This window comes from Talpa occidentalis, unplaced genomic scaffold, assembly GCF_014898055.3.
Source record: "Talpa occidentalis isolate TD23 unplaced genomic scaffold, MPIMG_talOcc4v2.1 talOcc4.9, whole genome shotgun sequence".
Classification (NCBI taxonomy): Eukaryota; Metazoa; Chordata; class Mammalia; order Eulipotyphla; family Talpidae; genus Talpa; species Talpa occidentalis.
Window position 1 is genome coordinate 65984273 of NW_023605305.1, and position 13098 is coordinate 65997370.

Consider the following 13098-nt stretch of genomic DNA (forward strand, 5'->3'; position numbering starts at 1 on the left):
TGGCGGAGAGCAGAGGCGACAAGTGTGCAGGCCAGATTTCCCCAGGTTCCCTTAGGTCGCCCTAGGGGATGTCTAGGCTCTGGCCCTGGATCACGATGGGATGCTGGTGCCCAGGACAGGGAATCTAACAAGGAACAGGGTGTGATATGTTTGAGAAAGACCACGCAGGTGGCCTCCCCCAGAGTTCCCAGGGCTTGCAAGCGTCTCCATGGCCTGGCAGCATCTGCCCCCCAGTCCTTCAGACTCAGGACCAGGTCAGCACCTGACAGACACTCCAGCTTGGGGGGCACAAGCACTTTATTCAAAATCATGAGACTAGTGAATCATTCTGGGTGGTGGTTGATGAAAGGGAATGCCAGAACTCCAACATGCTACGTCATGGAGAAGCAGGCAGACCCAAGTGGGTACAGAGCCAGCAGAACAGATGGGCAACAGTTTGTGGTTTCAGAGACAGCCCCAAGCTTCCCTGAGGTGAACCTGCCAAGGGCACATGAGAGCTGGATGCCTGGTGGTTGAGGCACCCCCAAAAGAGACCCCATGGATGGGTCTTTACCTTTCATGTCACTTTACCTTTCAGTCACTCTTTTCCTTTCATGCCAGACTGGCCCTAGCCCCTTTTAAGTAATATATTGTCGAGCGTAATTAAAAGTGGTAGCTTTTATTTATTATTTACTTACTAAGGGTTGGACCTTATGCTAAGTTTTCTGCTTCCATCATCATTTTCAATCATGACAGCATGACACTGGGACTATTTTTGTCCCATTTTACAGTTTTGGTCACTAAAGCACTGAGAGGTGGTCGGAGAACTATAATATGACTGAATAAGGATTTGAACTGGGAAATCCGTGGACTCTGAAACTGGGCTCTTGAAGACACTTCGCTCTGTCTGAACAAGGGTCTACTGAGTCTGACAGACTGGGCACTGCTCCCTTTGAGTGACTCTGGTCCCTGTGCTCTCATCACCTGTGCTGATATTCTGGGGTAACTCTCCAAAGGCAGCCCTGTTTCTTTGTGTTCTGTTTCTTGGAGGGCATCTCACTGTGACCCTCAAGTGCTCAGCACTTACCAGACCAGAACATCTGAGCAGAAAGTACATGGGCCATGGAGCCCACACAGGTGCATCACGGCTCTGTCTCTCACTGGCTATGAGACCTGGGACTGGCCAATGGACCTCTCTTTGCTTCAGTTTGCTCACTTGTGGAGTGGGAACACTGTCCACCTCATAAGATTGCTATCAAATGAACCAATGCTTTAAAAACTGCTCGGCCCACAAAGAAGGTTTTGGGACCATAGGGCCCATCACTGCAATTTCTCATTATTTTTCTCTGTCCCTCAGCTCTGGGATGTAACCCAAGCCCCTTGCCCATTAGCTCTCCCTGGAGAAAGCTGATCTTGTTTTGCCTGAGGCTCTGGCCAGGGCCCAGTGGCCAGGAGAGCTTACTCAGCTCTCTCTGTGCCTTTGGTCCCAGCTGGCCTCAGCGCAAGCATGGCTGCTTCAGCCTTCAGGCCCAGGCACTCTCAGGCATGGTGGTCTGGGGGTACAACTGGAGCGTTGCGTCCAGTCATACATTATGAGAGGTTTGCACCAGCTTGACGTGCCCAGGCCACAGAGAACACTCTAGGGATTCAGTCCCTCAGCATCCTGTGAGCCCAGTGGGTGCCCGTTCAGAAGGTATGGCTCTGGCTCACCAGGTCAGCATGTTCCTTCTCTTAAGAAGGATGCACCACACGTGACCTTAATGCTGGTCTTTCACACACATGCTCATAAACACACGTGTGCTAACACACATGCTCACACACCCCTCAGGACCCCACCGATCTGTCATGACCCCCTTGGTACTCCCTGGTCCACAGTCACAATGTGTGCTTCCTCCTGACTGTGACCCCCGCTGGGGAAGGGGTGGGGTTTACTTCCCTGGGGGTCCACAGCCACCAGCACTGACCGACCCAGAGGAGAAGAACTTAGTAAATTGTCTTTTAATAGAGCAGAGCTTTTGCAGGGCCAGGAATGGAAGGAAGCAATAGGCCTCAGACTGAGCCCGAGTCACTCTTGTTCCTGCTACATCTCTGCTCTCAGATTTATATTTTGATTCTGGTGCTGCTTCCAGGTCATATGATACATTTCCAAGCAGCCAAAAGGGTCAAAAATGCCTCCTGCAGTGTTGTCCAAGGGAAAGGGTATGAGGGGGGCACTGTGGAGTCTGGCTAGGGAAAGGATGGGGGAAGGGAAGCCCCTCTGTGCTTCTGATTCTCTTATTCCCGTCCCCTTCTCTCCTCCTCTGACCAGGAGTACGTGGCCTACAGCCACACAGGACGCATCATCCCCGCTATCTGGTTCCGCTATGACCTCAGCCCAATTACAGTCAAGTACACGGAGAGACGGCAGCCTCTGTACAGGTTCATCACCACGGTGAGTGGGCGTGGCGCTGGCCGTGGGTAGGCTCCCTCCTTCGGCAACCTGACCAGGTCTGTGAGAATTAGGATGCATCAGCCCGCAGGGCTAGGCTAATCCTACAAGGTTTAAACCTGTCTTCAGAACCATGTCAATATACGTGGCATTTTATCAAGAAAAATTTTTCAGAGGGACTGTCACTAAATACAATTTAATTCCTTAATTAGTTCTTCATATGGTCCAAATAGATGCTCATGATCTTCTCTAAATGTTTATTTTATATAGAAATTATTCATAGGAGGGTTTGTCCTTTTCTCTGTAAGTTGGACAATGAAGATTTAACTCAGTTTTTCCCCATGTCTATTGTCCAACTATAGCTGCCGATGTTGTCAGATTTCTTTCTTTCCTTCCTGCCTGCCTGCCTGCTCTCTTCTTTCTTTCTTTTTTGCCATTGTCTCCATCAAATCCGATTTTTCATGGGGCAGCTTCAAGCCAATGTCAGTTTTCTTTGATGCTGATTATTTCTATCCAGTATATTATTGCCTGGTCTTCCATTTAGAACAGTAGGCTCATAGTGCCCTGCTTCAGCCAAGACGCAGGGAGATGTTTGGTAAGTAAAGTCAGCCAAGATGGGATGATTATCCCTACCTCACAGATTTGGAAATTGAGACTTGAAGGTCATTAGGCTTCTGTGCTTCTTCGTCCTTTTAATATTGATACGAGAGTGAGGCCCTAGCCCTGGCTCTGTTCATTTCCTGCTCTTAGAGAAGAGCCAGAGCCTCACATCAAACAGGCCTGAGGGTTTAGTAGGCCTCAAGTGTGGCTGGATCCAGGTGTGAATATTGTCAGGAATAGGTCTTCATCTCGCTTTCCTCTGTTCTGGCTCCATTTTCAAATAGGATTTACCAGTAGAAAGTGCCTCTTTCACAATAATCCCACCCAGGTCCCTGATAGGAGAGCACTGTTACTGGCTGGACTCAGGGAGGGGAATGCTCCTGTTGGTCACCTCCACCCAGACCACAAGGATGAGGATGATGAGGAGATGGAGGACCTGGAGAGAAAATCAGGGACCAGTTGCTCAAAGAGGGAGGGGTGGGTGGTAGGAGGTCAAAAGATCAGATGTCTGCAACAAGGCCTTTGTCTCTATTCTGTGAAATAGGAAGAATAATCCTTCCTCTCCCTACCTCCGAGGGCCTGTGGGACTCAGAGCAGATCATGAAAGGAAAGCTCTTTGCTGTTCTAGAAAAACAGGTGGATACAAAGAGTGTCAAAAGTCTGGCATTTCTGTGAGCCTCAAAACAACCTTTTCTGCTCTTTGATTCCATAAAAAATTGAAGCTTCTGTTCAACAAAGGGCACCTAACATAAAGTTAAACACCTGACAGAGATTGGGAAAAGACATTGGTCACACATACAAGGAAAGAGAACTCTTGGGAATTTATATATAAAGAATTCCTACAAATCAGTAAGAAAAAGCTCAATGACCAAAAAAAGGTGAAGACTGGCCTTTCACAAAGGAGCCTGTGCTGGTGGTGGAAAGAGTCCCAGCTTCAGTAAAAATTGAAGGAACAAGAATGAAAACAGCCCTGTGCTCACAGAACATGGGAGTCCTGTCAGACTGGCAGATGTTAAAGACCTGCCACCATAAAGACTGGGAAGATGGGAAGTCGGGTACCATCATGTGCTTTCTGGTGCATAGGTAAAGTGACTTGGCCACTTTGGAGGGAGATAAAGAAGTCCCTTGACCCAAAAATCGGAATTTCTGAGCAAGTGATTTTACCCAAGACCCAACAGGGTAGCCCCCCAAGTGGGCCTGGGAGCAGATTCTTTCCCAGAACTCCCACTGCCTACCAGAATAAGACAGAAACTAAGACACAGGAAGTGCCTCTGTACTAGTGAGGTCTGCTCCCTGGATGCCCTGGGGTCTGTGGCATGGACAGTGGCAGAGAGACCCCTATATTCCTTCTCATTCCTGTGCCCCTTCCCCTTGGCCCCTGTGTGCCACACCTCTAAGGCTCTGAGTGTTGAAACCCCTTGGCAAGTGGTTGAGAAGTGAATTGACTCCACTTACGCACTTAACGTTTACTAGAAGTGACTGTGCCTGGGTGCTGTGCCGGCAGCAGGTTTGACTGAATCAGACATGCCCCTGCCCTCAAGCAACTCCCCCTGGGGAGGTGAGCATCCAGAACCCCATAGTCCAGTCCAACAAGAGCACCAGGAGCTGAGCACCAGGCGCAGCAGCAGAGAGGTGGCCACAGATGGAGTTCTAAGAAGGAAGCCTTAAGACGGTTCCTTGAGGATGAGGAGATGTTTTCTAGGTATGGTGAAGGGCAGGTCTGAGCAAATGGAACAGTATGTGCAGGGGTGCCCAATGTGGCATCTTGTGAAGACCATATGGCCTCCATCAATGGGAATGGATTTCTGACAGCCAGGAATCCCAATAAGTCACAGGGAAGAGACTGCCTTTTATCACCCAGTTGGCTAACCACCTCCAGGACTCATTACCTCCTTCCCCTCCCCTCTGCCTTCAGCCTCTCCTCCATGTATGTCTGGCCCATCTCCATTCAAGTCTAGGCTCACTGGAAGGAACCTCCTGACGTCATTAGCCTGCAGTTTCTTCTGAAGGCCATAGGCTCCCATCTTGGTTACCGTGGCAACCGTGGGGGTCAGGCGCCCCCCCCCCCCCCCCCCGCCCGCCCGTGAGCCAGCCGGCTGTCCCTGGCAGATGGCGTCATTGTGGCGAATCAAAGGCTCTTGTCACAGGACAGCAGATGTGGGGATGACGTGCACTCTCGCAAACACACACACACACACACACACACACATACACACACACACACACACACACACACCCGCACAAAGGGCTGGGGAGCCTCCAAGGGCCGGGTGGGGCCCGGATGGAGTGGGGACACCTGCTGTGATGTCTCTTTCTCTCTCTTTAAAATCAAACACTTGTGCTTAAAGCCCCCACACCCACATGGGGGCCTCTGCAAATAGCTCCTCAGAGGGACTGCCAAAGAGGAGGCTTAGGCCAGGACGTGGCCATGTGGCGGCTGCAAGGCTGCAGGGGCAGCTGTGGGTGGGCTGGAATGAAGGGTAGGTGCAGCCAAGGGTGTGGATGTGGAGGGGAGAGGCAGGTGGGGCTTGTTGATGCATTTCATTTGTAAGGGCAAGGTGCCTGGCTTCCTCGCGGTTACCCTACCATGATCTCATGATCTGTAAAGGACCTGTTCATGGGGAACCTGAACGGAGGAAGGGTCCTCTTCCTGGAAGGTTTCCCCAGGCTGAATGGGGCACCTTGCTCAGACCTCTTTTTTATGCTGGTCCAGAAAATTCCCCCACAGAGGGAATAAACAGATGGTATTTAACATGCAAGTAATCCCCTTCAAAATGCCCCCTCCCACACATGTACACTTGTCCCCTGCCACTTGCTGAAGCACTTTTTTTTGAGATTGTCTTCAAGTGGGAAGTGGTGACAGATTGGATGGCTTCGGGGGCGTCACCTTTCTTTCCATGTGTGTTCTCTTCTATTTGGGGGAACAGCCAGAAATCACAAGTGCCAAATAAGGCCAATATGGCCATGACAGTTTTTAACCACCAAAGAGTCTGGGCTGGACTCCCGTGAAGCTGCCGGGATAGTTGAATTACATATACTCCTTCCATGTGCTCCTTGCTAGTGAATTGATCCCCGAAACTTTAGAGTGTGCTCTATAGTTGCCAAGCTCTGATGGGCCCAGGTCTGAGTTCTTCTGTGTCCCTAGCATCCAGCACAGAGGGGGTTCACCAACATACAAGGGCCAGCTGCTTGAAGAAGGGCTCATAGCCATGCTTATTATGTGAGGGGTAACTACAGTTAGTTCTTTTACCCCCCTGCCAAGGTCGATGATGTCATTCCTCCTTTATATATGAATTAACTGAGGCCTACATTGGAGAAGGAACTCATCCAAGATCATACAGCCAGCAGATGGCAAGACTGGGACTCGATTTCCAAGTCCACCTTGGCTACATCCCCCACCCCCACCCTCCACCCCCAGCTTGGGAGCCTCCATCCTCAAACACAGGGACTCTCAAGGATGTTCAGCATCAGCCCCCTCCCAAACCATGGAGTCTTCTGGTAGACGCCAGGATCCTTTGATACCATGGCTTCCCTGCTGGGAATCAAGATGAAAATATAGCAGTAAACAAGTGGATACTGTGAGCGTATTTGATCAAATCATAGTCACACATACAGAAACTACAAAAAAACTACAAACAGTCCATCTAAGACTGAGTGATTGTTGTTTGCAAGCCTTCCCGCCTACCTTTCAGTCATCACCTCCAGGAATTTGCCATAGACAGAGGCAGCCAGATTGGGGGCGGGGGGGATAAAAAGAACTGAGAAGAGATCAACCTAAAACTGAGACTTTCTTACCTGCCAGGGTGCATGAGTTGGGGAAAGACCGACTTTGTAGAGGGATCGGCACCCCAGCCCTTTCAGAGCCCCCATCTTCTCCTGCTCAGACTTTCCTCATGTGGCCCTCTTTGCCTAGTGCAAGCTTCAGGAAGCCAGGATCTAGTCTTAGTCATCTCTGGTCCCTGACCTGGGACAGCACAGGGGGGTCCTGAGCAGGTGTCATTAGCTGAGAAACAGAACAGAGTGCAAATTAGCAGGAAACATGCCCGGAAAGCCAAAACAAACTTTAGTTCAGATCCTTGGAGATAATCGAGCACAGCTAGATCTTCCAGAAGGTTGTGTAGCAGGGACACAATGGGGTCTGAACGCAGATGTCACCACTGGAACGGAGGCTTCTTGTGCTTGCTTTTCTGAGGCAGATTCTGAGACTTACAAGGAATTTGAGAATGAAGTGGGCTCCATTTCACTAATCATACCTACTCTTTATAGCCACAGCGCTTCTTATATATTTAACAGCATAAACAATGCTGACAGGGACCCCTTATTTCAGGACTTAACCAAATTGAGAGAACACAATATAAAGAAGCATAAAGATGGAGGGGAGCCCTCAAGGTTGGGGGTAAAGCAGGGTAGCTTGCAGTCCCCATACCTCATCACCCTCCCCTACCTGGTATATGTGACCTTGGAGGAGTCATTCCCTCTCCAAACCTGTTTCCTCACCTATAAAAAGAGGGTGCATGAAATGGGGGGGTCACCCATTTTCCCTGGGGCTTGCAAAGATTAAGTGAGGATACAGAAAGTGCCATGTCAGACCCTGCACGTAGTAGGTGCTAAGCCGAGGTTTTTTCAGAGGGGGAGGTGGACTTTCTGCAGCTGTTGTAAAAGTGAGAGGAGAGGACACCACTCCCCCTCCCCAGACCCCTGCACTACAGGGGGTTCGGGTGGGCGTGACACCTCAGGGTGGAGACCACCACACCCTTTCCTCCACCCCAACCCTACCCCTGCCCCAGTTTTTCCAGCACCCGGTCATCAGCCTCCCTTCTGAGACAGCCCCCCTGCCTCTCCATGGCTCTGGTGTTCTCATCTGTGGCTCCAGTCTGTCTGCCGCCACCTGCATCTGATGGGATTTGGGTTCATTATTTATGTCCTCATACTGTGCCTTTTCCACAAGCTTTTCAAGCCCTGGTGACTGACGAAGAAAGTGAACGGACAGTTCTGGGCACTTACAGTACAACAGGCAACTAGACAGGTCATCTGGGGCTTCCTTGCGAACCCCATTTTACAGATGGGAGAAACTGAGACTCAGAGAGGTCAAGTGGCCTTTCCAGCCAGACGGCAGAGCTGGGATCCACCCCAGGAGTGATTACTGTAGACCCATCTGCCTCCCCCACCCTCACTGTGGGGTGTGTCTCACTTTTTCATTACACAGCACCAAAAAGTCAGTGGGTTGGGGGGTGGGGGCAGGCGAGTGGTTGTGGATTTGGAAAATGTTCTCACTGGAGGAACAACAGAAGGATTCAGCTCTCCTGGAATTCATCCTTTCCATATTATAAGGAATTAAGAGCCGCAATTAAAATGTAAGGGAAATACACACACACCCTTTCTTTTCAAGGTAGACAAACTGACTTCATTCTCACCGCAGTAGAAGGTTGGGAAGCTGGGAGGACCACAGGGAGGAAGTCTCTGCGTAAGAACAAAAGGGCATTATTGATGACTTCTGATGAAAGCAAAGTAATGTGTTTCAGACTCACTGGGGCCTGGATATTGAGTTGTCCTCAATTTATTTCTGGGGCTGGGGCCGCTGGCCAGAGGGCTTGTGCTTGCCAGCTGTGGTGGCCCTTCCTGGCTCCGCAGCCTTGCTCTCTCAGTCTCCCTGCTCCCTCACCCCTCTCCATCTCTCCTGGAGGTTGTCCCCCTTGAGGGGACCTCCAAGCTTGGGGGAGGTAGAAGAGCAGCAGAGGGGCCAAGGGAACTGACATTAAAGGATGCTGTCTTAATTCCATGGCAGTCCTGACGGGTGAGGATAAGCCTTCCCACTTGTAAAAATAAGGAAACTGAGGCACAGGGGGCTAGAGTGAATAAGGGCACACAGATGGGAGTGGCCCTAATCATCCCAAGTCTCCTCCTCCTCCACACCCCAGCTTCTGGCTGACACCCCTGTGAGTGAGCCACCTTTGCCCCCTGCCTTGGGCATGGAATTCTGCTCCTTTGCTGAGCAAGTCATTCATTCACTCACTCACTCATTCTTGCACTGACTCCTCATTCATTCTTTCTCTCACATTCATCCCCTCCTTTACTTTCCCATCAGACACTTGCTGATGCTGACCTACTGTGTCTGTTACTCCTGCTCTCTTCTCTCCCTTGAGTGTTTAGAACAGCAAGAACTTAAGAAATAGCATAAGGCATTGGGGAGACAGGAGGAGCACCCTGACCAGCCAAAGAATGCACACAACATCTGGCCTGAGGTGCTTTGCCCCAAAGGGATGTTCTTCATCTCAAACACTTCTTGACCTCTGTTTTATTTATTTATTTATTATTTTTTAAAGATAGATTTATTTATGAATACAAGAACTGGAATACAGGCAGGAGGTGGACAGGGGGAACGGTAAGAGGGTTTACCAGAGACAGAGTGGGAAACAGAACAGGCAGACACACTGTTGAGGGGAGCAGTGGGTGAGACAGGAGAGGTCTGCCGCGCCATGTGGGTAGCTCCCTGGCCGGGGATCAAACTCATGCTGTAGTGGCTGCAGATAGCTTCATAGTGCTACATCTTAACCCCTTGTGCCACCAGGGAGGCCCCTTAACCTTTCTTTTAACAACAGTATTGGGACCTTCCAGGCTAGTGAAAGATAAGGTTAGGTCTCATTCACTGAGTACCTACCCAGTGCTCGGTGCTCCGGTGGCATTTCCTGTAGCAGGACAATGGGAAGGTAGGTAGGGGTGGTTCTCCCACTTTGTAGAAGAAAACACTGAGGCCCAAAAAGACTGGAGGGGGCCCTACTCACCTCCATCACTCTGCTCAAGTCCACAGAGAGGAGGTTCACACCTCCCCCTCCGTACCTCACAGAGGCCCTGTTCTCTCCTGTTCTCTGCTGTTCTGTGTGCAGAACAGGGTGTGGGGCCCAAGTGTCAGGGCATGATTTACTTTATTTTCATTTGTCATCTTGGGCCCCATCAGTCAGGGAGAGGCGAGTCACCTCCTCCCTTCACCCATGCCGTTTCTTCTTCCTGTTCTTGAGATCCACTTGAGTGGTTGGTCACTTTTTCCCCCACATCAGCCCAGGAATCGCAAACGTGGCAAAGCCTGTTATCTGGCTGCTACTGATGGAAGGCATGAGTCTAAAGCCACGTACACCATCAAGTGCAGCCTCACAAATCCATTTCCCCATGTTTCAGAGGAACTGTGACCTCGGGACAGATGACCATGACTGCCACCTCCTGGGGCCATCCAGATGTGGTGGTCAGTGGCACAGGGGTTTCTGTGTGAGCCCCTATGTCTGAATGCAGGGAGCCCCACAGCCTGAGAGCACCTGGGACCCCTCTCTTCACAGCCTTGCTTCACCTCACGCCAATCCACCTACAGATCTGAGTGTGTCTGGGAGGCCTGAGCTGCCTGAAGATGAATATAAGTGGGGACCTCAGTACCTCCAGGCAGCCTGCTAGATTTCCCCCAACTTTGGAAGACCCCCCTCCTTACTTAACTATTGACCAGCATCTACGACAGCTGGAGGTTAGTGGGGGCCATGCTGCCAAACTGGCTAAAATCAGATATACCTGGGAGCTTAGCACTGGCCCTTCTTTAGCCCTAGACTGACAGCAACTCTGTGGTGCCCCGGGGCCTCAGTTTCCCCACAGCTCTGTGTTTTCTTATGTACCTCAATACATGTGTTGTCTCCTCCTGCTCCCTCCTAGCCCAGTGAGAGGAGGCTTCAGACTGGGTGCCAGCTGCGTGTGAATCATAGGCAGTCGGGTTCCAAATTATGTGTAGGTGAATATAGATGAGTGTGTGTGTGGTTATTTTTTATTTTTTTATTATTTGCTCCATTACACTTAAGTCACATTTTCCTATCCTCTGATCCAGGCTCTAAAAGCATTTTGCGGTATAAAATCTCCCATCATCTGATCCACTCTACCGAAATAAACCAGCACCCCTGCCGTCATCTTCCTTGAAAAGTGCCCCTGCGTCATGCTTGGAGGCTGGCAGGACTTGCCCGCTGAAAACACTTTATAATAATCCCCCCAGCGCCCCCCAGCCTCTCCACTCCCTGGGGGGCTGCTCCAGTTTCTTGGGCTGTTATTACTGGAATGTCAGCTGCTCCATTTACAACCATCCATACAGACTAGCTCTGTCTGTTTTGGGCCTCACAGGCCTCCTCTTAGCTCATCTCATGGAAATATCACTTTAAAAATAAACACTGGTTCGATTCGCACTTCCCTCTCGCCTCCGCTGTGTCTCCTGGCCTCCTCCATTGGCACCAGAGGATCCATTAAACCTCTGCCATTTCCCAGAGTCCTCTAGTGATCACATGTCAGCTGGCTGCCATGTGGTACCTCCAGGGCAGCCTCAGGGGTACTCTGGGGCAGCCCAACTTGATTTCTCCTGAGTCCAGTGGTCATTGAAGTGCCTCTTAAATGTAGCATAGGGGAAAGAGAGCTCTGAAGGCAGACAGACTTGGCTCTGCTGTGTGACCTTGAACAAATTATTTCCCTCTCTGGGCCCCATGAGTACATAAGGGAAGAGTTGTCTCCCTCCTTGGTCATACAGGGTGATGGGTGGTGTTACTTCTTAAGGATTGAATAAAGTGGATACTAAAGGAGAAAAACACTTTTAAAGGTTCCTTGCAAACCTCAGACTTTTAGTGTCCATCTCCATCTTTTAATTCTTTCAAAGGCACCAGAAAGCAACTCAGGTATGCCAGGAAGTTTTGAGTCAAACATAGCATTCACTTGCTATGTCACGAGCGGAGTTGTGATGACTTCAAAGCAAAGTTAGTAATTTAGTTAGGTGGGCCTTGCCTGCCTACACAGCAGCAACTGCAGATTCTAAACACATGAACCCCAGTTCTGCCACTCACTTTGGCATGGGACCAGTGGTTCAGTGTCTCTGTGCTTCATTTCCTTGGCCGTAAAATAGGTTCAAGAATAGAACTTGGGGCCTCCCCGGTGGCGCAGTGGTTGAGGGCTGGGTTGCGAAGCTGCCCGCAGCCTCTGCAGCACTGGTTCGATCCCTGGCTGCTCCCCGGCCACCGGAGGAGGGTCCCACATGGCGCGCAGACCTCTCCTGCCGTCTGCTGCTCCCCTCAGCAGTGTACTTCGGTCCTTCTGCCTGTTCTGTTCCCTGCTCTGGCTCTGGTGAATTCCCTCACCCTCCCGTGCTTCTGACTGTACCCAGTGCTTGTATAAATAAATAAATAAATCTTTAAAAAAAAAAAAAAAAGAATAGAACTTGGTCCCAAGGGTTGACCTAGGGGTTCCCTGAGGCTGGGAGAGAGGTGCACCTGTTTTGTTGTGGTGGTTACATTATGATGTGCAGAAAGCTGGGACGTGCAGCCACACTGGTGACGTTCATTGCATAGCAGTTCTCATCTGGGGATGATTTATGCAAGAACGGGGTACAGGCCAGATGTGCAGGAGGGTGAGAGGATTCACCAGAGACAGAGCAGGGAACAGAATAGGCAGACTGAAATACACTGCTGAGGGGAGCAGAGGGCGAGACAGGTGAGGTCTACTCGCCATGTGAGTATCTCCACGGCCAGCGGGGATTGAACCGGCGCCCAGCGCTGCAGAGGCTGCAGACAGCTTCACAGCGCTGTGCTCAACTGCCTGCGCCACCAGGGAGGCCCCATCTGGGGATGATTTTGACGTCCAGACACCACTTGACAATGTTTGAAGATATTTGGGTTGTCACAACGGGGAGGAGAGGATCCCGCTGGTATCTCACAGGTGGAGTCCCCGATGCTGCTAGACATCCTCTAAAGCACAGGCCTGCTCCCCTGCCCTGGTCCCACGTGTCAGTAGTGCCATAAGAAACCTTGTCCTAATAGAAGCTTTCTGGTAGTGCCATAGTACCCCTCTCCTCTCTAGCCCTTGCCTTGCTTGTCATCTTGATTTATTGGTCTGATTATGTGGCTACTGCCCATCCCACTGATAACAGTGCAGGCTTTGAGAGTTTCTCAAGTCTAATCCATTCAGGCCAGAACTGCCTGTTCAGCCCACCCCAGACCTCTGTCACGGCAGCACTGAGCCTGGCTCCATCAGACTCGGGATCAGGTCCCAGGATTGCCGCTTCCTAGCTACATGACCTGGGGTCACAG

The 13098-nt window shown here is 50.7% G+C and overlaps 1 protein-coding gene across 1 annotated transcript in view; it reads left to right on the forward strand.

The window, feature by feature from the left end:
• ERGIC1 (endoplasmic reticulum-golgi intermediate compartment 1) overlaps positions 1-13098 on the forward strand; it is a 110489-nt gene that overhangs the window by 93973 nt on the left and 3418 nt on the right. The window contains exon 9 of the mRNA XM_054691622.1: positions 2288-2410. Coding sequence (XP_054547597.1) covers positions 2288-2410 — 123 coding nt within the window. The remainder of the gene's footprint in view (positions 1-2287; positions 2411-13098) is intronic.